At 41.0% G+C, this 27,207-nt stretch overlaps 1 protein-coding gene across 4 annotated transcripts in view; it reads right to left on the bottom strand.

The window, feature by feature from the left end:
• LOC124263793 (extracellular serine/threonine protein kinase FAM20C-like) overlaps positions 1-27,207 on the bottom strand; it is a 93,539-nt gene that overhangs the window by 27,456 nt on the left and 38,876 nt on the right. For 3 of the 4 annotated variants that reach the window (XM_046698502.1, XM_046698504.1, XM_046698501.1), the window contains exon 2: positions 7,158-7,984. In XM_046698502.1, the coding sequence (XP_046554458.1) occupies positions 7,158-7,726 (569 nt within the window). In that variant the 5' untranslated portion in view covers positions 7,727-7,984. Of the gene's footprint in view, positions 1-7,157; positions 7,985-13,811; positions 13,914-27,207 lie in introns of those variants that run through there. The other variant, XM_046698503.1, reaches the window with a different exon arrangement.

The raw sequence follows: 27,207 nt of genomic DNA, 5'->3' as shown, positions 1-27,207 counted from the left end.
GCTTTTGCGTCCGAAGCATTCAAGATCAGCTTGACGTGAATACATTACAGGGAACAATATGAATAGAGTTATTGCTTTTCAGAGGGGGACATTATTGAGTATGCTGTGTATGTCGGGCGGAAAGATTTCCATAATGATATATTTTTTTCATCAGTTGAAAGTTCTATATGTAGCGCCGTTGTGCTCATACTAAGACTGCATAGTTCGCGTCCGACGGACCGTACGCTCAGACGCTACTACTACACATAACGATTAGTGAAACCTTGTTTTCTCGAAATACTCTGAATCAAGATACGCGCATAGAGTTATTCGTAGTTCGAATTAAGCGGAGAGGATGTATGCAATAATCGTGTATCTATGTGTGTATGTATGTATGTATGTATGTATGTATATGTGTATGTATGTATGTATGTATGTATGTATGTATGTATGTATGTATGTATGTATGTATGTATGTATGTATGTAGGTAGGTAGGTAGGTAGGTGTGTGTGTGTGTGTGTGTAGGTAGGTGTGTGTGTGTGTATGTATGTATGTATGTATGTATGTATGTCTGTCTGTGTATGTATGGGTGTTGTGTACTGTATGTAGGTATGTATGTAGGTATGTTTAGTTTTACGCCGCGTTTAGCAATATTCCAGCAATACCACGGCACTAACACGTGCGCGCACGCACACACGCATATCAAGAGTCGTATTGAGCAAGCTGTTTCATATAACCATATGGTATTGTTTACAGATTGACCATTTACATGTGTCTGACATACGGAACTCCGTATGAATTCGCGCAGTGTCGGCTTAATGTCAAAGTGAAATTCATGAATCAAATAGTTATAAAATAAACATATAAAACGATACCAACATCCGACTGTCATTTAATTTCTCTTATAAGATTTCCCAATACAAGGACATTATCTCCATAAATGTCAAGCCCTATGAACTATCCGCCTTATCACATTGAGCGGCCTTACCAATGTTGCATAAGATCAGTTTGTATTACTACACGTTATACAGCAAAGTGTCAAGATTAACACATCCGCGAGATGACATAGTCCTCTTTAATCTATAGATCAGGCGTGGGTGCAGCAACCATTCCTTGCTTGGCGTTAACATCCAGGCCAAGGGTCATGACCTACAAACTGTGTCTTATAATCAAAAAGATAAGGATTCCTGGGTCGATTCCGTGTCTCTCAGAGCACTTAACACCGAGTGACAGAGTGAAGGTTGAACATTTTTATAAACACATTCCGTTTAAGCTTCAAAGAGGAACGAGAGGCGATAAAGTGAGTCGTTCCAGAAATCGATGGGCGTTGCGATACTAATGGCATATAGTTAAATTATGTCGAATTACACCAAAATTAAGTGTTATTTGAGACGTGGGAGAGAACATGAAAGGACAGGGACTAACGAGGAAGATTATTGGAAACTACATTTTAAGAGGAAACAACGACCTGCGGGAGATTTTTAACATGTCTTTTATTTACCCGTTTCAGCGCAACGTTTTAACATGGTTGCGTAATGCAATACGATTAAATAATGCTATACTTGCTGTCAGTGAGTGAGTGAGTGAGTTTAGTTTTACGCCTACTTTATATACTTTTACGCCGCCGTATTATTTCAGCAATATCACCGCGGGGGGACACCAGAAATGGGCTTCGCACATTGTACCCATGTGGGGAATCGAACCCGGGTCTTTGGCGTGACGAGCGAACGCTTTGACCAGTGGGCTACCCCACCGCCCCACTCGCTGTCAGGTTCGACAGAAAGGTATTGCGAGAGATGTGCAACGTTGGACTTTTTAAACATGTACATTATTGGTCAAGCCACTAAAACATATTAAAGGACCAGATTGTAGACAGTATGCAGCTGTGACTATCAGCTCTTGGCACATCTGGTAGTGTTTTAAATTTGAATTTAAAAAAAAATAATTTTTTTCACATAACCAGATACTTTTTATATGTAATTGTAGTTACACGAGTCGATGTAGGCTGACAACACATGTGACGTGAGGAGACAAACGTGAAATATAGAGACAAACCAGTATTCCATATCGCATGCCATCTATGAACTGCTGCAATTCTCAATACCTAAGGGGCGGTGGGGGTAGCCTAGTGGTTAAAGCGTTCGCTCATCACGCCGAAGACCCGGGTTCGATTCCCAACATGGGTACAATGCGTGAAGCCAAATTCCTGGTATCCCCAGCCGTGATATTGCTGGAATATTGCTAAAAGCGGTGTAAAACTGAGATTCACACACTCAATATCTAAATCCATATTCAATGTGTAATATTTCTAAGAAATATAGCAACAATAGTTATGTATTTTACTTATTATTGTAACACGAGTGCACAAATAAATAAAATAATCGTGCTGACATTTACATCCAAATTCAATGTCTTGTTATTAGCTGTGTCGGTGAATGAATTTTGTTTTACTGTGGTTATTCGCGGAGGAAATGTGTCTCAACGGAAGCACCATCTTGGATATCATCTAAAGAAATGAAACTCGAAAGAAATAGTACAAAATTGGTGTTACAAAGGAAAGGGACTTAAATTTAACTTAAATCGAATTGAATAAAACATGTTATTATTGTCCCTTACAGGGCATACGATCTCAAGGCGTAGGATTTAAGTGATGAGTATTATAAATGAATCCTACGAAAACCATTAATGTCAACCTATTCATTTTGATTCAAAGGATGTGCCAACATTTCGGGCATTCCTCCCACGTTACGGTGATACCCCCCACCCCACCCTGTCTTCATGAATTAAAACTTAGTGCTTTTATATTAATCGGACGCTCACTAATATCGTTTGAGTGGTATATATTTGCCTTCACCTACATTTACAGTATAACACCCCTCCTCATACACCCCCCCCCCTCTCTTTTAACCTGTGAAGATCCGGGTTAGAATTGGTCTTCAACAACCCATGCTTGTCGTATGAGGCGACTAACGGGATCGGGTGGCCATGCTCGCTAACTGGGTTGACACATGTCATCGTATCCCATTTGCGTAGATCGGGGTTCATGCTGTTGATCACTGGATTGTCTGGTCCAGACTCGATTACTTACTGACCGCCGCCATATAGCTGGAATATTGCTGAGTGCGGCGTTAAACAACAAACCAGTCTCTTTCTCTATGAGAATCTTTCATTATGCATCGTAACGATGTTTCAAGTCAACTGATGATTTTAATATTCTCCAAGAACATTCGGGTGATTTCTGAACATTAAGCCACTTTCTGTATATTTAGCTTGTTTAGTACTGAAAGAGGCCAATGTTCTTGATGTGATGGTACAGACGATGAGAACTTCATGACACATACAGCATCTATTACGACTTACAACGTCCTAAGTACCTGAGAACCCGTATGGGTGACAGTCTCAAAATTACCCAAGCTGGACAAATGGCCCATTTCAGACTTCTGTTTCGAAGTTACCTGTCACACAAAACACGTCACAATAAAACACCGAGATGACCTGACTAGAATTTCGTCGTGGGCGTGACACTACACCTGAGACAATGTCCGACAGTACTTAGACAATCCAGAGGATGGTGGTAACCAATATGCTTGACGGTTTCAATGGGACTATAGTCTGTTTGCAGTGACAACGTACCGATGAATTTCACTTTAAACAAAAAAGTAAATCAAATAATGTGAAATTAAGATTGCGAATCCTCATAACTTTACCTTGCCAATTGAACATTAAAATCTCAGAATTTTATTCAACTTATGATAAAAGTTGTTTAACAAACGATCATAGTTTCAAATCGCTATTATTGGTATGTATTACAATGTCCATTCTTTCAAGGCTCCCCCCTGATATAAGGTATTTATATGACCCCGATGCTAGAGACTCGCAAGTTTGGTGACCGTCTTCACCTCCAACCCTATAATAAATGACCGATCTATTACCGATTGGTAATTACAAACTTTCATGTATTCAATACTGAAAGAATTTGACCCGTGAAGATGCAGGTTAGAATTTGTATTCATCAACCCATGCTTGTCGTAAGAGGCTTATATCTGGATCGGGTGATCTGGATCGGGTGGTCAGGCTCGCTAACTTGGTTGACACATGTCATCCTATCTCAATAACGGTGCTCATGCTGTTGATCACTGGATTATCTGGTCCAGACTCGATTATTTACAGACAGCCGCCATATAGCTGGAATATTGTTTTGAACGGCGTTAAACAACAAACAAACACAATCTGATAGGATTGGTCTCGTTGAAAAGAAATGATGTTCAGATACATCAAATCTGTTTGTTTCGCATCTGATGAAAACAGATGCGGAACACGATATAACTTCAATCAACCTTATTACCTTCAAGCTGTTCGCAGATTAATATTGTCAAACAACAGACTATATAGAAGTACGTTCTTTCGCTACATCTCATACGAGTGATATCCATTGTCATCTTTCTTTCTAACAGGGTTCATGAATAATCACTGGAAGTAACGATGAAACTGATTGTGATCATGACTGTATTTCTGAATGGATAAAGGGCCGTGTTTGTGTTTGATGAGGTTGACTTATGTTCTCCCGTTTGTGATGCTGCAGCAGCTGTGTACATTGTTATGTGGATTTATTTAGTATCAAACAGAACGACACATACATCTTTTATCACGTATGTATCGCAAAGAATATATTTATTTGACCAGCACGTGTACACTAGTTCCCTGTAAACTACTTATTAATCAAGAGGTGAACACATAAAATACACTCACATTGAGGACCATTACTAGGAGGGTCGACAATTTTGAACATAAAAATATTTAAACATTATGGGAAGGGAGAAGGGGTGGGGGTGGGGGGTGTGTGTTAATCGATTTTGTACGTGACATGCAGGGTGGGAGGTGTCACTTACTTTGTACATAAATTTTAGTGGGGGTGGGGATGGGGTGGGGTGTCATTCACATTGTACATGCTTCTCCATAAAATCATCATCACCCCCCGACCAATAAATTATGATCCGTCCCTTATCACAAAAGATTCCTTCCCACCTGGCCACGGATAGGCAACGTTCAATGAGGCGAACTAAATACGTTCAAGTTCCTTAAAATATAAATGTGAAATACACAACCCATTTTAGCTGCCAAAATATTGTGTACAGTGTATAGACACTATATGTGGAATGGGATTAACGATCTAAAAGTGGATTTTAAAAAGTATCTTGTGAAGCTGACGCATATTATCGCCGCTAATGCACCAGCGTCAAGAAACATATTAATAATTTACCAATTATTTTCAGGAAAAAAGGATGATACATTTGTGCGGCGCCATATGGGCGTTGTTGTAGTGTTCGTCTTCTCTAATAAAGGACATTAACTGACAGTGCACCGTATGCCTGGATAAAGATACGGTCTAATAGGCCAGCTTACGTCAGCTGGTGAGTGAGCATTATTTTAAAATAATTTAATTTATTTGGGGTATAATTTTTAATATCGTTTCAGTTATTTTCGCATCATTATCGACATGGTATCAGTATTCATCATTCACAACGGAAACATTAAATTTGGTTCCGTGTGTTTAACTTTTCAAAATGTTCAAATGTTTTTAGCTTTTCAGTTCCTGACAATGATTGTCTACTGTCTCATTGCTTCAACATGGCTGATACCAACTTGATGCTTTTCATAAGCGTAATCTCGAGGTTTGGTTTAAACAGCGTAGAAAATATAAAACTACCTTTAGTAATTTTATACCGACGTATGAGACATTGGAACTGCTTACAGTAACTTTATTTACACATATGCGACATTGGAAGTTGGAACTACGAATAGTACTTGTATATAGAGATATGAGACATTATAACCAGCTATAGTACTAGTATATAACCGCATGAGACATTTGAACTACCTATAGTAATTGAATATAGAGATATGAGACATTATAACCAGCTATAGTACTAGTATATAACCGCATGAGACATTTGAACTACCTATAGTAATTGTATATAGAGATATGAGACGTTATTACTAGCTATGGTACTAGCATATAAACACATGAGACATTTGAACTACCCAAAGTAATTGTATATAGAGATATGAGACGTTATTACTAGCTATGGTACTAGCTTTAAACACATGAGACATTTGAACTACCCAAAGTAATTGTATATAGAGATATGAGACGTTATTACTAGCTATGGTACTAGTATATAAACACATGAGACATTTGAACTACCCAAAGTAATTGTATATAGAGATATGAGACGTTATTACTAGCTATGGTACTAGCTAAACACATGAGACATCTGAACTATCAAAAGTAATTGTATATAGAGATATGAGACATTATAACCAGCTATAGTACTAGTATATAAACACATGAGACATTTGAACTACCCAAAGTAATTGTATATAGAGATATGAGACGTTATAACTAGCTATAGTACTAGTATATAAACACATGAGACATTTGAACTACCTATAGTAATTGTATATAGAGATATGAGACATTATAACTAGCCATAGTACTAGTATATAAACACATGATACATTTGAACTACCCAAAGTAATTGTATATAGAGATATGAGACGTTATAACTAGATATGAGACTACCCAAAGTAATTGTATATATATGAGACATTTTTAGCTATAGTACTAGTATATAAACACATGAGACATTTGAACTACCCAAAGTAATTGTATATAGAGATATGAGACATTATAACTAGCCATAGTACTAGTATATAAACACATGAGACATTTGAACTACCCAAAGTAATTGTATATAGAGATATGAGACATTATAACTAGCTATAGTACTAGTATATAAACACATGAGACATTTGAACTACCCAAAGTAATTTTATTTAGAGATATGAGACATTATTACTAGCCATAGTACTAGTATATAAACGCATGAGACATTTGAACTACCTATAGTAATTGTATATAGAGATATGAGACGTTATTACTAGCTATGGTACTAGCTAAACGCATGAGACATTTGAACTACCCAAAGTAATTGTATATAGAGATATGAGACGTTATTACTAGCTATGATACTAGTATATAAACACATGAGACATTTGAACTACCCAAAGTAATTGTATATAGACATATAAGACGTTTAAACTACTTAAAGTACTTCAAATTAGGTATGTGACATAACCATAACGAATGGGTGATAAAGTCCTCTAATTCACTTACCCTTTGTAATTCTTGTAAACAGGTAGACCGAATCCTTTCCTCCTCGAGCTTTTCCGGTACATCCGCAAAAATTTTGAATATGGAACTCCATCGTATGTAGAGAAGGGGAAGCTTTCGTTGTTTATTCTATTAAGAACACGTAGAAAATTATCCAGTTTTGGGTCGGAATAATTAGATTTGAACGTCCTTGGGTTCGAACTCATATTCTTGTTTTCTTGCACGTGTTTTAAGGTTTTCTCTGACTCTCCTTCGTGGGCCTTCTGTGGAGGCATATAGTTGAGTTTATAGGGTTCATGGTCACCCACCCCGACACCCACCCCGACACCCTCCCCCTCGGGGCTTGTGTCACTGGTGTAGTTACTCTTGTTCAGTCTCTTCCGCCAAGCGGGCAGGTGGGCCAATCCGGCCGAGTCCCCGAAGTCCTGGACGGGGTGGGGCTGGCTGCCCCCACCCCCTTCCACGAGGGTGGCAGTGTTGGATAGTCTCAGTACAATCAGAGTGTTGAGACAGAGTACAGTTGTACAGATGACACACACTACAGCAGAAACTTTCCGTCTACAACGAGGCATTGCTTCCTTCACATATCAACTCATGTTGAACGTTTCTCCCTCTGTCTATATACCGACTCAGCTATACCAGCGGTGAGTGCAGCTAAACTCCTCACACCGCCACACTTCACACCGGACTGACAGCACGGCGTATTCTCCGCTCAGGGTCAACCTACCAGAGTCACTGGAGTGGAGCTTCTCTACTCGCCTCAGTGGCTTGCTTCACATCAGGCTATCCGCTCGCCTCCCAGCGTTCCCAGAACCTCTCTGGATGTTGATCTGTGGGGAAAATGAAAGAGCGTGTTTGAAGACTTACTAGGTCAGTAGCTATGGTTAGTGTTTACACAGCCAGCTGACCCCGCGAGCAAGCCACACTGATAAATGCAGACAACCAGAAGATAAACCGGTTTGGGGCAAAAAACATCATATAATGCAAGATTAGGCCACTTGGATGGATATAAAACGCTTTTTGCACGATTAAGCTTCTACTTAAACTTAAAACCGAGGAGAGACGTATTTGCTAGTTCGACAAGGAGAACATAAACTACATCTACTTGAACCTGGGGTTGATTCGTTACGACAGATTCACATAGCTCGCAGCGTGAGTGTATCCCTTTGAAATATTTGGCCGCATACTGCTTTTGTTGCAGGGTTGATCAATAAGCCCCGTGCAGAAATAAGGGTAATCAGGCATGCTTTTTGACTAATAAAGTGTGAATATATATACATATAATTAAATATCAGTATGTGTGTATACGACCAGAAAATGTATGAAGTGAAACCACGTGGATTCTGAAAACGCTCTCACGTGAAGTTCCTCTATCTCTTGGTACATTATGAATGATTAGACTTTACGTTCAGCGGCTGATGTCATTCTGACTTGGGTAAACTTCCCAAAAATATCCCCCTTTCTGACTCCAGACACGAGTCTAATTAAAACCAAGTGCTGATTGGGAATAACATATTGTTTATCTGATTCTACCCACATGGGCACAATGTGTGAAGCCCATTTCTAGCGTCCCCAGCCGTGATATTACTGGGATATTGCTAAAAGCGGCGTAAAGCTAAACTCACTCACTCTAAATTGTCCTGGCTAACCTTTCATCCCCGTTGATAAGGAATAATTGACATTGTGCACCAAAGTAGTTTTCGTAGTGATATATGTTGAAAGATTCTATTCATTTTATTTAAATTTATTGATGCTTTAAAAATTAAATTTGAATTGTATTAACGAAAGGCACCACAATAAAAGTCTTTTTACTTAAGCGAAACAAACACAGCAGTTGAACAATGGAAGGTTGTTCAAAGGTAATTATAATTCTTTGTTTTTACAAAGGTTAAAATAACATTGTTTGTTCTTTCAATATTCCTGGGCTTCAGTTCACGCTAAATATTGACACAGTCGGAAGGACAGTGTTTATATTTGACTGAATTTGGCGTCTTGACGTGGTGTTTGTTTTTATTCCATAATTATTAGAAAAAAATAATTTCAACAAGAAATCTCATTACAAGACTAGAAAACAAAACTATGTGTTTTACAATGTATGCATACATAACATAGTTCGTGTTAATATTTGCAGACATGTTAATATGTGAGATATTCCAATTTTTTACTTTATACATGAAGGCTCGTTGTTTAGCCTTAGCTATGTTACCTGATACCAAGACAATGTCCATTTCTACTCATTAAATATCTCTGGTTATTAAATAAAAAAATCAAAATTATGATTTTTCACATACACTTCCCATCCCTCTGGATCCTCATATGAAATCGCAAGTCCAACTTGAGCAGATGAATAAATCCATAAAGCGTTCAATAACTGCTGTTATTGACCACCTCATTATGTTCAATTTTGGATCAGAGAGAAGATACACTTACACAGTTCCGATTGTGAATTCCGAAATATCACGAAGACTGTACTATTGATCATTACTTGTTATTATTTCCATACACGAGGACATCTGATAGTCATTGTTATATCCAAATACAAGTTGGTATATCAAGCCGATTTCTAATTCTTCATCCGAGATTCGTGTAAACACATGAAAACATCCGATTGTTTAATCCATCCCGATGTATATATGCCATACGTGACACATTCCAGTGACCACACGAAACATTCCGATTGTTTCATTTCCAAACTCACTGTGTTTGAATACGAAGTAATGCAGTCACGAACCGAAGTTAGGAACGTCTTTTCACAAACAGACAAATTTCAACAAAAACATAGCTTCGGAAACGGAATGAAATTATGTAGAGGATTTCATCGGAGTTGTTCAAACTACAACAAGCATGGCACTCTGCAACGGTCGACCTTTCAGCCTGGGGACCGAGCAACCAAAAGATGTGGGATAATTTTGTTGAGGGTCTGGAGTGAAAAGAACACTCACAATGGTTATTTAAGTGTTGATTATGGAAACGTTATGCTTGAGTGCCCCTCTAGAAAGAACCCGCGGAGAAATTTCAAAAGATAAGAATTGACAAACTAATTACGCTCTGTCGCCATCCAATCAGAGAGCGGATTAAGTCTGAAATCCGACTTCACTCCGTCTCATGCACGCTCCTTCTTCGGAGTCAAAGGCTGCATCTTGGTCGGGATTCAGCACAAACTGAAAGCAATTTCTGCCAGGTCGTGGTTTTAATTAACATCAGCTTGTACATCATGCCTGCTTAATGCCCGATTTTAAAGAAATTACTACCGTGTCAGTTCTATAGCAAGGGGGGTAACCGGAGACAGGCTGAAACCTGATCCACGCTTAATCAGCTGGTAATCGCAGTAAAGGAGGTCAAATTTTGTGAGAATACTCCAACATCAAAAGAGTTATCTCCCATGATTCAGACCTTTTCAAGCACTTCTTTACTAGCATACGTTCTATTACTCAGACCTATTGAATGTTTTAAAATGCTACTGCAGAGTGTACGCTTGATGTAGATAACGCCACACCCGAATGAACCCTATTTGGGAGACGCTCGAGACAGGCCATTAACGCAGGTGAGTAGGTGTCCTCTTCATCGAAATGGCTTAATCAAATATTAATGTGAACGCACGGTGGAGATGCTTAATCAAGGACCGTTCCTTCACCCCCTGGTTGGGGATGTTGGGTTTGAGAACCAACTGCTCCAGTTGATAATTTACTTATGTAAAACCTGATTAAAAATAATTATCCTACACTTTACTGGAACAAATTAATTGTATATTGAGTGGTCGAACCCTGAAGCATGATGGCAAATCCAGTCAGTGGTTCAATCCCTTGAAAAGTGAAAACGTTAAAATATGTTACTTGTTGCTACCTTGTGTGACAGGTCGGCTCCGAATCTGTGTCTTACCCGCAAGCTATGGGTTAGCACTAATAGGCTATAAGCAGTCCGCGAAATCACGCGACGCGGTACGACGCGACGCGACTTACGCTCTCTTTGTCGGAGTGAGTAAGGTTTCGCACGGCTTTTAGCAATATTCCAGCAACATCACGGCGGGGGACACTAGAAATGGGCTTCAACATTGTACCCATGTGGGGAATCGAACCCGGCTTTCGGCATGACGAGCGAAAGCTTTAACCACTAGGTACAGCACCGCCCCTCTGTGCCTCGGAGGATACGTCAAGCCTCATACGATTAAAATAATAACTAGTCTAAACACAACGCCGTTTAAGCACAATGAGTAGTAACGTCGTAAAAGTGTGGTGAAATCATTGACATGCTGTGAAGTTTGCAATACAAGTAGGACAACCAGTGCAAACTCCTCAACAAATCTCAGGACATTACAAGGTGTTCATTGTCCATAGTCATCCTACAAGTACGTTGTTCGCTCACGAGTGAAACAACCTAACAACATTAAGACAAACACACTCCTAAACACTTAAATACTTACAAACCACTTCTCTTATAATACAATAGCTCAATCCAGGGAGCACTCGCCTCGATATTTAAGTGAGTCTTCAGTAAAACAATAGCCTTACAACGAATGTAACGATTGATCTAGAGCTCCAAGGCTCTATGGAAATGGTTAACTAACTGAGTTTAAATCATTATTCCTGGATGATATATAGTATGACCAGAAATTATTGAGAATTTTAAGAATATGTTTAATTGGGTTCTAGTATAAACAACCTTGACCAGCTATCAAGTGCTTGGTTTCATTCAAGAGAGACAACTCCGTTAATCATTTTTCATTAGTTCGTGAAGAGTTACCCCCCTTTGTTTACTTGCTAGCAGACGACATTTTCAGTGATCCTCAGTTTGGATGATTTATAGAAGAGGGAGTTGATTTTAGAGTGTTATAACAATGACATGAGATCAGCTAAGTGATTTCAAGTAGAACAGGCATCTTTGTCCACTGTTTATCATGTTTTGAAAAATATTGCAAATGGATATGGCATTGAGCACCAGGGAGGCGCAGGTAGGCCGAGAAAATTGACTGTCGGTGACAGGAGGCGGCTTGGTATTCTTGTTTCTAAAAACAAACGAAGGAGTTTAGAAAACTTAAGGCTGGATATGATTGATAGAGGAACTGTGGATGTCTGTAAGGAGACAATTAGAACTGAGCTGCATGCAATGGGTTGGCAGAAAAGTCGAGGAATTCCATCACCGATCATGAAACCTGAACAAAAGGAGCGAAGGTTTGAACTGGTGCTTACGGCATAGAAATGTTAACTGGGACAATGTGATTTTCTCAGATGAAAGTTCTGTGTGGCTGTTTCCTAATACACTGAAATTCTGGACCAAACAAACTGAAAAACCTTTGTATCAGCGCCCAAAGTACAGTCCGAAATTTAACGTGTGGGGTGGCATATCTGTGTTAGGGGCAACTCCCCTCTGTGTATTTGAAGGGAATATGAACAGTGAGCCATACACAGATATTCTCGAGGAACATTTACTTCCATCTGCTCACGTGTTCTATGGAAAATGTCGGATTTTCCAGCAGGACAACGACCCAAAACATCGTTCAAAGCATTCACAGGCCTGGTTTCGGACCCAAAATATGACATTATTAGATTAGCCAAGCTATATCCCTGACCTAAATCCAATAGAAAATGTTTGGGGACCTATGAAGGAAAGTGTCAATAAGAAAATCTGACAAATATTGCTGAAATAAAAGAAGAGGTGGTCCGATATTGGGACAGCATGGACCACGACTTTTTAACTTCTTTGATCAGTAGTATGCCCCGCCGCACTGAAGCCTGCATTGCTGCCCATAGTGACTTGACAAAATACTAACTGTTCATCTGTCTTTGAATCTGGACTTATGTTCTGCTAATATTCACATTTAATACGTGAGTAATGAGTGAAAAAAATAAAAAATTACAATCTTTAAATTCTCAATAATGTTTGGTTGTACTGTAAATAATGAGAACAGATTGGCCCTATGAAGACTGGCGTACTGTCGGCGTACCTAGACTAGCTTATGATAAGGATAGAATGACTACACATTCTACTATACTTGAACGGTAATCGTTGTGAAGAGAACGGCTCAAAGCTATTGTTGAATCAGAACTCATTATTTGATCACGTGCTCTACATATTTGTTATAACGATTAAGTGCAGTGTAGACAGAACATTTCGCCATGCAGCACGTGCATTTCCTAAAATTCGCATATTTGAAATGGTTTTAGATGCCCTCTTTACCCCTTAAGTTATCACCACGTTTTCCACGAATGTACATTCATTCGGCACTTTGCAGGTTATGATACACCACCGTTTTAACCTACCCTTATCTGAGAATGCCATAAAATCTACACAGGGGTACTGTACGTCTAAAACGAGCCACTGCTTCATTGAGATTCAAAGTTGCCGTTTACTACTTATAAAGTCGAGCTATAACATTGGTGGATATTGGTAGGGGCCAAACCTCATTGTCCGTCAATTCTTGAAGGTGGCACCACGGGACCACCATTATACTCCCAACTGTCTTCCACTGTATCTGTTCCGCCTACCGTTAACCCTGTACACACCACCATCTGTCTAGCCATGTACTAAGCCATTTTACCTATCGATTGCAAACCATTGCATTATATCCTCCCATTACACAGTGATTGTAAAATCATTTTCAACTGATATCTGAAATCTGAAAAAGGATTACACTAAGAGAAAAAACCCAACCTTACTCACCATCACCAACGGCGGCTCGTTCAGTCTATATAACAGCACATAACTAAATGTCTTATAGATCGCTTCAAAGAGTAATATCTCATAGTGGAACTCAACGGTTCAATATCCTGATCCACGAGGTGACTGGAATCGATAATGGTATTGTCATAGCTTTGGTGCATTGGCGTATCTATGTTCTGTTCCGCTGGCGGGACAATGGAGTCCTATAAGATATAGAGGGAATCTACAAACAGAAAGGCAGCTCTCAGTCTAACAATGAAGTGGTGGAGAAAAAGGATTTCCGGGTTCTCAGAAACTGTAAATGAGAAATGACGTCACGTAGGAAGAGTCCAAACAGTGGTTCTTTGTTCGTCGTTTGGAATCAATATGAGAATTGGTTTCGATCTACAAATTACTTTGAATGCTTTAGGTTAGGAGAAGGGAGACAATCGTTTGTTCTTCTTTTTTTTATAGGTCAGCTATACCAGTGGGTTGGGTATCTTCTATGTAAGATTTTATATTTTGGATTACACTTTCTCAGTAGACTACAGGGGCGGTGGGGTAGCCTAGTGGTTAAAGCGTTGGCTCGTCACGCCGAAGCCCCGGGTTCGAATCCCCACATGGGTACAATGTGTGAAGCCCATTTCTGGTGTCCCTCGCCGTGATGTTGCTGGAATATTGCTAAAAGCGGCGTAAAACCAAACTCAGTCAGTCAGTCAGTAGACTACAGATTCAAGAACATTTTCGGGGTTTGAGTGACACACTCGAACCCACCGCCCAGAGCGAGACACGCAGTTTCCAGCACACAAAGTCAGCGATCTAGCCCACGCAGCCAACGCATCTTCCACAAAAAAAGCAAGTCTGACAACTGGTAGTCTGGATCACGTACTCTGTGTATCCCTCTCACGAGCATTCCTACAGTGGTTCTGTTGATCAAATATTTAAAATTAAAATTAGGGGTGGGTATTGCAGAGAATTTTCATATTGCGATATATTGCGATGCGAAAGCATGTATTGCGATATGTATTGCATGAAGTATTTTTAAACAAAAACTACTTATAATCGAGTAACTTCTTGATTTATAGAGCAAAAACACAACAAAATCACTAGGCTTGATTAATTTTAATAACAACTTTTAATCATGATAAAATAAAAATGTGAATAATATTTGGCACAAATGAAACAAGGACATATCCGAACATTTTCGAGTGTTACGAAGTTTTCCGAATGCAAGTCAAAATACCGGTTTTCGATCAGCGCATCGCAATACGTATCGTTTTCATGTCTGAACCGGTAATAATGCGCAGCCCTAATCAAAATGTGAATTTGTATGTACTCATGACGGTGTGACTCATGACAGTGTGCAAATAGTGACACCTGGCGTGAACGCTGTATTCAGCGAACTCAATTGTCCCATCAGTATATTTAGCAACTTAATAGTAGGTGCGGACAGATGTCTTTGGAGGCTACTGGACGAGGATTGTTGAGTGGGACGCACTTAACGTACAACATGCCGTATGATTGAAAATTCGCCAAAAAATGTACAAATTAGTAAATAATTTAGCATGTTGCCAAAGGGGCATTCAACACTATGTCAAACATTCCATGTTTACGAAATGCACGTGCAGCACGTTGTCTGGCGAAATGCTCGGTCGACACTGCACTCATTGTAAAACAAATATATACATCACGTGATCAGATAACGTGTTCTGATTGAACAACAGTCGTTCTCTTGACAACGATTACCGTTGTATAATCAGAAAAATAATAATCATGTTGAATTATCCCTCCGGATTCGATATAAAAATCGGTTGAGTTTGTAAACCCTTGAACCCAACATCTGTTTCAAAAGAAGATAACGATCGTCGAGAAATAATCAAAAAGCTTCATCAAAGAAATATCCCGAAGTTTTAAAAACTAAACACTTCGACATCACACTACTATATCAATACATGCTTCGGGCAAGCAGTGTAAGAGGTAATTTTCAACACGACCATCTGTTCATCTAAGGGTGGGAGCTCAGAAACAACTGTGACGCGCGTGCATGTCAAAGTGGCCAGTAGAAACAAACAAAGCCCCAAGCTCCGCGCACCGACAGGTGGGTCTGCTTGTGTATTTATCTAGGCAAACATGGATTCGAATACACGTGTCGCGAGCTATTAAGTAACCAAACGGACGCCATTGTCTGTGGGACTGCGTATGTCAAAGCAGTCTAATGTGAGTGTACATATGTAGGCTTACTCACAGGAGCATTATTTGAACTACCTTGCCAAGAACAGACTGGTGGATTATGCGGCATCTAACCTATCATGGGAAGATTAACAGTGTCCAAAACCAACAACGGTTGAGAACGAGCTAGACTGGTTTCAGCTCCCCCACCCCCCCCCTCCGTTGAGTAACAGTATTTTAACATTAGATTGCTGACTTTGCATGCTCTCTCTCTCTCTGTCTGTCTCTCTGTCTGTCTCCTCTCTCTCTCTCTGTGCGTGCGTGCGTGCGTGCGTGCGTGTGTGTTTAGTTTTACGCCGCACTCAGCAATATTCCAGCTATATGGCGGCGGTCTGTAGATAATCGAGTCTGGCCCAGACAATCCAGAGATCAACAGCATGAGCATCGATCTGCGCAATTGGAAACCGATGACATGTGTCAACCAAGTCAGCGAGCCTGACCACCCGATCCCTGACTCTGAGAGAGTGGGTTCGAATCCCGGATGGGCCTCAACCCAAACAAAAGTACGGAAATTTGTACTTGCTGAGAAAGTGTAATTCCAAATATGACATTTGTTACATTTGACCACTTTCTAAACGGCATTGTGTATTCACATGTTAACAGTGATGCTTCACCTTAACCATACCGGTGGGTGAGTGAGTGAACCAGGTTCTTCACCGGTTTTATCAATGGTCTAGCCATATAACGATGGAAGTCAAAGATAAACGCCACCACGAGAAATGGTTGATTGGCGAGTCTGTAAGCCCCTCTCAAGATACAGATTTTCTGTACCGTCCATAGCCTACGTAAGTAATATTGTAAAGTTCTAAAATACCTTTTGGAACCAAAATTCATTAGAATTACGAGTTACAAACTAAAAGGGGGCGATGGGGTAGCCTAGTGATTAAAGCGTTAGCACGTCACGCCGAAGACCCGGGTTCGATTCCCCACATGAGTACAATGTGTGAAGCCCATTTCTGGTGTCCCCCGCCGTGACATTGCTGAAATATTGCTGAAAGCGGCGTAAAACCCAACTCACTCGCTCACTCACTACAAACTAAAACTGCTGTGAGACGTTAAGCTATGCTGGTTGTGAGAGGTGTTTAATGGATTTGGTGTCCATGTTCGGTGCCTTGGTCGACTGTGTCATCGTAACCTGACTGCGAGGATCGTTGCTCATCATGTCAGTCACAGGATTGTCTGGTCCAGACTTGGTTATTGTAATCGCTGCGTTAAACGATAAAGAAAGTCACGGGTTCGCGTGTACTTTAAGGGGCCTTATCAGATGGTTGCAGACTGGCTCTTTCTAGTCAACAAGGTGTTATTTGATGGGAAACATATAAGACAAGGCTTTTGTTAAGAGATAACTCTTCACCTCGCCAGCTGATTAGCCAGATAAACCCCGATCTCCTGGCAACCGATGAATTTGCTTTCTTGGCTTAACAGGCTGATGTTCGCGGAAGTAAGAAATAACATTATCTGGAAAAACAGGTTACGTTTGTTTTTGAATTTTCAACCATGAGATTTAATCTAAAAACAAACACTGGAATTGACTTCAGTGATTGAGGTCTTTTCCAATCTGTGTTTTACTGGGCGTGTCGAGGACTCATGGCTGACGTGGCTCGCTGTGCTGCCAACAAGGGATATTCGCTGCCTCATTACTATGTACTTACATAGTAGGATTGATTGGTCGGCTGTGCTGGCACCGGGGAGATAAGACGCTGATCTCTCTTGGCGGTGGAACACTTCATAAATTGTTCGTTTACCGCGGAGAAATACGGTGATTGCAAAGGTAAACGTTTAGATATAATGCTTTTTGAAGTCAAATGTAGCACATCTCCCATGATCCCGGGTATTATATTATTTTTTCTACTATTATTATAAAGACATAACCTAATGGTTCAAGCGTATGCTCGTCGCGCATAAGTGAGTGAATGAGTTTAGTTTTACGCCGCTTTTAGTAATATCACGGCGTGGGACACCAGAAATGAGCTTCACACATTGTAGCCATGTCGGGAATCGAACCCGGGTCTTCGGCTTGACGGGCGAACGCTTGAACCTCATGGCTACCTAGACTGTACTTAATACGAATATATGCTTATGTTGTAAAGCACCTTCTGATCTGGTTCAGGCAATATCATTGATTAAAGCTGTTAGTTGCGTTGCACAACATTTACGAACTTCCCTGATAATGCCCATGAACATCAATCTCACTAAAATCAGATCTTAGAGCTCGTTGCCGCTCCACTGAGATCTGAAGATGTGCTGTTACAGGTGACGTCAGAGCGACCTTTCATCAGTAGGATCAGGAAGTCCAGATGTGTTTTCTAATCGTATAACCACAATGCCTTAACGCGGGGCATTCCGAACCACAATTACGATGAACATTTGAAATTGAAGATACTATCCATAGCCTGGGGAAGTTACTGCCATACAATCTTGGACATGTAATTGACAGGCCTGATTTATTTTACAGTCTTCAAATTTTGAAGCGAGAACGTTGCCAAAATATTTTTCAAAGCGTGACCTGGAATGGAAGTTGCCATTTTGTAACTAGCGCAGTCGTTCTAGTCAACTGGAAATATGTTTACAACCCATTTATTCCAGATGAATTTACGTTTTTCACTTAATCACTTTGGTTAGAGGTTGCAGGTTCACCTTTACCTCGCCTTCTCACAAAACTAATTACAAACAAAAAATTCTGTGTAATGTGGGAAGAGTATTTGACGTCAGGACTAGTCTTTCATTCAGTGTTCCGCCCAGCCCAAAGTGAAGTAAGTCTAGGTTTTCCGGAGGTTCAAGTTCAGGCCGAAGCTGAGTCTTCCATCTCACTGGGGCTCATTTTCACTGTAAATGGATTTTATGTGTTCCTATCAAAACGATATATTTTCAGAGACTAAGCGTTAGTATACGCCAGGATAGTCATCACCTTTATTGTAACCGTGTGAGTGAGTTGGTCGCGAGTTCAATCCAAGAATGGTTGTAACTTAGAACAGAGCTGGGGCGGTAGGGAAGCCTAGTGGTTAAAGCGTTCGCTCGTCACGCCGAAGATCCGGGTTCGATTGCCCACATGGGTACAATGTGTGAAGCCCATTACTTGTGTCCCCTGCCGTGACATTGCTGGAATATTGCTAAAGCGGCGTAAAACTTAAATCACTCACTAGAACAGAGCTTCGGGAACGGGCTATCGCTGTGAGGAGCTTAACAAAGCTCACCCGGAAAAGGCGGAGACCAAGACGAGGTACAGGACAATGAACCGAGCCTGCTACTTACGAGCTCGGCTGTTAAAGGAAATACGGTACAAACGAACAAAGCCATCTTTTCAAAGCAACCCTGAACGGTGGTCAACCGGAATCACTTGTTCGGTCAGCTGGCACGTTCAGAACGTACGTTTGTTTACATTCGTTTTTAGCCGCGCAATAAACAGTGTTGACATCGTACAGGTCAATAGCAGGATATATTTCCTAGTTTTTATATGGTTGAACTGGTTCTAGCATTTCAGAGCGCTCCGGTGGGGTGTACGGTAACAGCCTTAAGTGCTTAGTTTATTTATGAAGACGTATGTGTCTAGACTGGTTGGTTTGGTAATGTTAAAAGTTAGGTCAATATATTTGTTTGTCCTAAGCAATAACACACCTGTCGATAACATCAAACAGATCAATATCATTTTACTGCTGCTTGGTCAGGGTATATGTATTTCCAGTGCGTAATTTTACGTTTACGGGCAATCAGTGACTTAATGCCAGTCTGAGATTAATACAAAAACATTAATCGACAAATATTTATAGATTCTGATAATGATGGCGTGCAATTGATATACGCAGACTTAATTAAATTAGATAAAAATATATCGGTAATGGTAGCTTAATAACAAAATACAGATTTTTAAATATTATATATATAAATAGTTGTATGATAATAGCAGTTATAATCGTACTCCGTGTTCGGAGTAAGTAGTCGGCAGGAAAACACAATCTATACATACTTACCTTCGGGGTTAGTTCTAATGCACGACGGGTTGCGAGACGATCCATTCAGGTCGTGAAGACAAACAGAGAATAAGCACATTCAGCTTCATGGGCGGGAGGGTTTATACAGGTAAATAACACACCTGTGCTAAATTTCAGGTGCGAGGAACGCTAGTTTACCTGATCGGGTCTCTGTGGCAGGAGGTGGTGTTTATGTGCTCTAATTCGCTTTTACACAGTGTAATCTGAAGCGAGACGGGGACATCGAATTTTGCTGTGAACATGACAATATAATCTTGCTGCTGTTTTGGTCTCCTCTGGTACTAGGTTATAAATTATGCTTCTTTTCTTAATCATAGGTTTGTACATATTAACGCTAGTGTAACGGATTCTGCCTCAAGAGACTGGCTTAGTTAGTCAACCCGTTTCCTGTCGGACAATGTGTTTGGTGAATAATGGATTAGGTCCTTTGTTGAGGAATCCGCGGGCCTTTTTCATTATGGAATGAGAGAGTTTTGATATGATTGGCGAATGTCATTGTGTAACAGGGTCGGATCATCTCAACTGGTAGGGACGTGGATGCCACGGTTCCAGCGAGTACATAGTTATGGCTGAATCATTCTCATGCAGACTTAAACATTGTGTATTAAATTATTCAACAGCTGTTTCAATCAACGTCACATTGTGCTTTGTTAATGTGTATTTAGGCGTTATTCATGCACTAGAGCGTTAGAGCGTTCGTGATGCGGTTCTACAGGGTTAGAAGGTGCATTGGAGAGTTCTGCTCTGTGTCGACTTGAACAGTATTGCATGGTGATGGCGCTGCGTTTCGAGCTGATGTGAGTCGGGTTTTACCCTGTTTTCAGCAATATTCGAGCAATAGCACGACGGGTGACACCAGAAATGGACTTTACACGTTGTACCCATGTGGGGAATCGAACCCGGGCCTTAGACGTGACGAGCGTACACTCTAACCGCCAGGCTACCTTACCGCTCCTACGCACTGATGTGGGAGGGAGGCGTGAAACAGTGCAGACTTTAGTGAAACCCTCGAAGGACTTGGTGCCGCAGACCAAGGACTATAATCTGGGATTCGAACAAGCTATTTTAGGATTCCGGATTACAGTGCTATATGTTAATGGTTTGTGAGTATTACTGAGAGGTAATATTACTCGTTCTGTCGTCAGCTCTCGGTTGGACTGCATGTATAGAGTTAAAAGTGTTATCGGTAGTAATAGCACCCATCTGTCAAGTTGACACACAAACCATTGAACTTCACCCATTTTGTGTAGAGGCTTGTCCATCCTGCACTTTATACGTTCAAAACATCATATACATCATATCCCGCCATTATGAAGCTACTGAAGTTACTCTCTAAACAGTACTGACCCGTGAAGGTCCGGGGGAGAATTGATCTTCAGTAACCCATGCTTGTCGTAAGAGGCGACTAATGGGATCGGGTGGTCAGGCTCGCTGGCTTGGTTGACACATGTCATCGTATCCCATTTGCGCAGATCAATGATCATGCTGTTGATCAGTGGATTGTCTAGTCCAGACTCAATTATTTACAGACCGCCGCCATATAGCTGGAATATTGCTGAGTGCGGCGTAAAACTATACTCACTCACTCACTCACTCACTCACTCTAAACAGTACTGTAACAATTTTTTAAAAGTCGCCTTGAAAGTCTTTATATTCAAAACAGAATGTACATATAATATGTTATATCTGACTGGGTATTTCAGGTTCGAAGTCCCATAAGTTCTGACATGGACAATAAATCATCGCATTCACAACCGCTATTCACGCCAGGTACATTGGTTGGTTTGCATTGTACATCATAACATTCCAACTATTTAGCTGAGGTTTACTGACAATTATGTCCGGACCAGACAATCCAGGGATTGACATTATGAGAATGGTGGCATACGGTGACATGAGCCTGACCATCCGACCCATTAAGTCGCCTCCTGCAACAAGCTTCGAATGGAACCTATATTTTACCTGAACCCCGCAGTTCAGTACAAGGGGCGGTAGGGTAGCCCAGTGGTTAAAGCGTTGGATCGTCAAGCCGAAGACCCGGGTTCGAATCCCCACATGGGTACAATGTGTGAAGCCCATTTCTGGTGTACCCCCGTCGTGATTTTGCTGGAATATTGCTAAAAGCGGCGTAAAACCCAACTCACTCACCCAAGGAGGGTTGTTCAAGATCGGCGTCGAACATACCTTCTGAGCAGTGCAGGGTTATGCCCCTCAGTTTTGGCCTTGCCCTCTTGTTCGAATCCTAAATTATAACCAATGGCCTGTCGAACACAATGGTGTCCCACCAGATCAATCTGTCAATCTACAATATAACGGAAATACTGCTTCTGGAGAGATGTTCAAACCAAACTCACTCATTTTAAGGTGAACATTGCCAATGCCATACTATTAATCTGGACACGTTAAATAGGGCTATCTCGTAGTTCATATCGACAGCTCTTAATCAACCCTAATTTATCATTTGGTTTAAAAGAATGAATACAAACATTTTATGACCGTTAAAAACAAACTCACAAGAACTGTTTTTTCAACGAAAACTTTTTTGACAAGAATGTTGCATGGTGCTTGAAGGTGCATGGCACTGTTTTGGAGACTGTTTCTCCTTAGAAACGGTTTGATAATTATGGGGTCAGATACAAAAAAGATTTTGCTGGTCAGTTTAGTGCACCGACTGGCCCCATTGGGTCAGTTGACCAGTCAGTCTAATACAATCCTTCCCTGTGTACCGACTAAGAGTCAAACAGTAACAGTGTTTGCAGAGCAATTAATTGCAATGTTTTTCGAGTACTCGTGATAGAAATCGATTAGAAAAGATAACGTTTTATTGTTACTGTCACACACAAACAAAAACACAGAATCAAGATGGTGTGTCAACTGTTGGTGCTGGTCGGTAAACTCTATACTTTCCTAAGGGCGTCTGAACACAGAAGTGACGTCATAGTCACGTGACCAGTGACAACATGCTATGATTGGCCTACTGCCATATATGGTAGGTATATGCTACTTTCACTTAGTTTTCCAAATGCTGTGATTTAAGAATTTACATGAACTTGATAAGTCGAACACTAGAATAGACAGACTCGTTAACTTTTCAGGACAGGTGTTACGTGAGTTATATTAAATAAGAAAATGTCAAAAGATCAGTGACGATATTCGGCCTTGTTAGGACCTGTTAGCATTCGGGTGTCACGGGTGGTCTCCTTACGCAAGCGCTCTGGGGCAGGCAAACCAGTCCAAGTCCACCCTTCCTGTGCAGAGTTGCGTCCCTTTTCGTCTTGGGTTCGAATCCGCGAGTCCTGTTTCGAAGCTTGCCAGGATCAAGCCCGTGCTCTTCGGTTTCAAGAGTTGGCGAAACCAACGATCAGATGATGAGATTACGGCGTTAGCAGGTCAGGGAAGTCTGTCCAGGGACCAGAGATGACCAGCGATTGAACCTTGTACGGGCACAAGGTTATTTTGTTGTTAACAGACCATGACGCGTGATATAACGGTCACATGAAGCAGCTACCTTCAATGGTCATCTTCACAATTCTTCTCACGGATAAACAAACAGTCCAGTGTCTTCTTACGCTGGTTCAGTGTCCCCGGCCAAGTTTAATGTCACCAGACAGGAGACTCAAATTGTAGATGGTAGATTTGCTCTCAAATATCTTGATCCGAGTCACACAAACCCACGCATGTATGTTCCGACTGTTTAGAACCGATACATGAAGGTAATAGGTTTACGATCAAATTAACAAGAGACTGAAAACATGATCTGGGCCGGTAACAAAGTCGATCGAGCGACAGAGTTTGTTTGGTGATCTGTAACTGGCACAGAGAGAAATTAGCGTGGTGTTGGCTTTGTAGGCGAGAAGCTGTCCTACGGCGGGGTCAATAAGTGCACAGTTGGTGATGTTCAGGCTGCAACGTGTGTTTTGTTACGGTCAGCAGTCCTATTTCAGAGCTGAAATATGTCACGGTCATCACTATGTAACGGCTGAACTGTGTCACGGTTTTAGCCGATATCAGAGCGGACATTGTGTCTCAGTTAAGTGTCAGGGCATGGCATCATGTCTCAGACAACGCTAAGTCGTGATCAGTACAGTGTCAAGGTTAACACAACATCAAGATCAGCTGTATGGCAGGGTTAACTTCGTATAAGGATCAGGAATGTGTCACGGTTGCACAACAATATCGGGGGAAGCATTAGCGTTAGCACCACACCCGTATCAGCAGTATGGCATCGGTAAAGAGGAACACGTTCTATGGACAGACAACTTCTTTATTACAGTGGATGCGACGTTTCGGTGTAGATCCTCAAACAAGTGTTCCTCTTCATCATACCAGCTTCTAAATGCTACTTAAGGAAATTATGAAGGAGGTATGTCACAGTTAACTCAACAATACGGGGAAGGGAATGTCACACTATAACTCAGCGGTAACGCCACATATCGGAAGAAGCACTATGTCACAGTTAACTCAACAATATCGGGGAAGCACGATGTCACAGTTAACTCAACAATATCGGGGAAGCATTATGTCACAGTTAACTCAACAATATCGGGGAAGCACTATGTCACAGTTAACTCAACAATATCGGGGAAGCACGATGTCACAGTTAACTCAACAATATCGGGGAAGCAATATGTCACAGTTAACTCAACAATATCGGGAGAAGCACGATGTCACAGTTAACTCAACAATATCGGGGAAGCACTATGTCACAGTTAACTCAACAATATCGGGAGAAGCAATATGTCACAGTTAACTCAACAATATCGGGAGAAGCAATATGTCACAGTTAACTCAACAATATCGGGAGAAGCAATATGTCACAGTTAACTCAACAATATCGGGAGAAGCACGATGTCACAGTTAACTCAACAATATCGGGGAAGCAATATGTCACAGTTAACTCAACAATATCGGTAGAAGCACGATGCAACAGTTAACTCAACAATATCGGGGAAGCACGATGTCACAGTTAACTCAACAATATCGGGGAAGCACTATGTCACAGTTAACTCAACAATATCGGGGAAGCACTATGTCACAGTTAACTCAACAATATCGGGAGAAGCACGATGTCACAGTTAACTCAACAATATCGGAGAAGCAATATGTCACAGTTAACTCAACAATATCGGGAGAAGCACAAATGTCACAGTTAACTCAACAATATGCACAGTTAACTCAACAATATCGGGGGAAGCATCGGGAAGATGTCACAGTTAACTCAACAATATCGGGAAGAAGCACAGTTAACTCAACAATATATGTCACAGTTAACTCAACAATATCGGAGAAGCAATATGTCACAGTAAAGTCAACAATATCGGGGAAGCAGTATGCCACAGGGAAGCACGATGTCACAGTTAACTCAACAATATCGGGAGAAGCACGATGTCACAGTTAACTCAACAATATCGGGGAAGCAGTATGTCACAGTTAACTCAACAATATCGGGAGAAGCACGATGTCACAGTTAACTCAACAATATCAGCAGTATGTCCCTGCAAAAACAATATCAACATGTAACGGTGGGAGACGTTAAAGTGAGTGAGTGAGTTTAGTCTTACGCCGCTTTTAGCAATATTCCAGCTATATCACTGCGGGGGACACCAGAAATGCGTTTCACACATTGTACCCACGTGGGGAATCGAACCCGGGTCTTCGGCGTGATGAGCGAACGCTTTAACCACTAGGCTACTTCACCGCCCCGAAAATAAGTCCCAGCACTCCATTTATCGTCACTGTAAGATTATTCCATCGCTCCACCTTGAAGCACGGAAACCTCGATGCAGTATTTGGCGTGCCAGAATCCAATGAACGTGTCCTAGAACTGCCTTGACTGTGATGTTCCTTTTGTCAGTGAACAAGTTACGTCAAGGTGGTAAACGTTGAAGAGTTTGTTTGCTTGTTTGGCATTTACTGCCACTCTCAACAAATGTCCAGCTCTATGACAGCGTTCCTGTAAATAGTTGAGTCTGGACCAGACAATCCAGTGATTGACATCACGAGCATCGATCTACGCAAATGCTTCAAACAATTCAGAGAGCCTGACCACCCGATCCCGTTAGTCGCCTCGTGTAGTAGTTTAAGTGTAGTAAACGTTTAATACTTGCATCACTTATCTGACTTTATTCTTTCACATTAATACCTCCGTGAAGCATCTGAAAAGCTTTTTCGCAGCTTAAACAAAACAATTTTTCCATTCACTTTCATATAAATATTGTTATCCACTTATAGAACCATATGTGAGTTCGTTTTAATGGCCCATGTTTGTTTGTGCCTAATGAAACATCAAATAAAGACGGGTCCCAAGTTTATCAGCTCTAAAAGATACAAATGCTTTCTATTTACCATAAATTCACTTTCCCAGACCTTTCCGACACCAACATGTGTCAGTTCACGAATTTCATGCAACCGTTTGGATTATAAATGGCGTCTGAACCACCGAGCGCAAATGAGTGCGCTAACCAGATAATTAGGGGAGGAATCAGTTGCATGTGTAGTGCGTCTGTTGTCGCCACACCTGCATGTAGACTGTTGCTCAAAGCTGAAATATAATCTGCAGTGTGTCTGTTATCAGTTTTGTTGATTTAGACCTGAATCTAAGCATCTAATCGACAAAATGAACTAAAACTGGCTCTATGTTTACCTGGACAAGGCTAACAGATTTTTAAATGGCCTTGGGCAAGGCTGGGTTCCTGTCTATAGATAAACTTGATAAACCCGGCGGGACGGGGTCAGGGTTTGTTTTTACTTGGGAGTTTCCTCGATGATTGACTGTCTACAAACTTCACAAATGAGAAGCCTGAAAACGTTTTCAGTAAAACCCAGCTAAATGTATCAGGTTTGTTTACAATAGAAATGATGTTATTGAAGAAGAAGAAACTTCAAACCAGGACGGTGAAGATAAGATAGACTGTTCTGATAACTGCTTGATATACGAGAGCTAGGGGAGCTCCGTTTGGATTCCTGGAAAAAACTTGCCCCTACTTAACCCCTGATTATAATGGATGGAATGGTCAGGGTAGATGTCTTGTTCGATTGCGGGTCAATGTACCTGTGCTGCCGGCATGGTTCTCGTAATATCGATCACTGGTTTGTCTGGTCCAGACTCGATTACTTATTAGGTCGACGTCACATGGGTGAATATTGTTTTGTGTGGCGTTAAACAACAAGCAAACTAAAGACATAAATTCGCAGCTGAC

Source organism: Haliotis rubra, unplaced genomic scaffold (assembly GCF_003918875.1).
Source record: "Haliotis rubra isolate DU_JTF1 unplaced genomic scaffold, ASM391887v1 Scf9, whole genome shotgun sequence".
In the NCBI taxonomy this organism is placed as follows: Eukaryota; Metazoa; Mollusca; class Gastropoda; order Lepetellida; family Haliotidae; genus Haliotis; species Haliotis rubra.
Note: the sequence above shows the minus strand (reverse complement) of the source record. Positions and strands in the feature narration are given on the sequence as shown.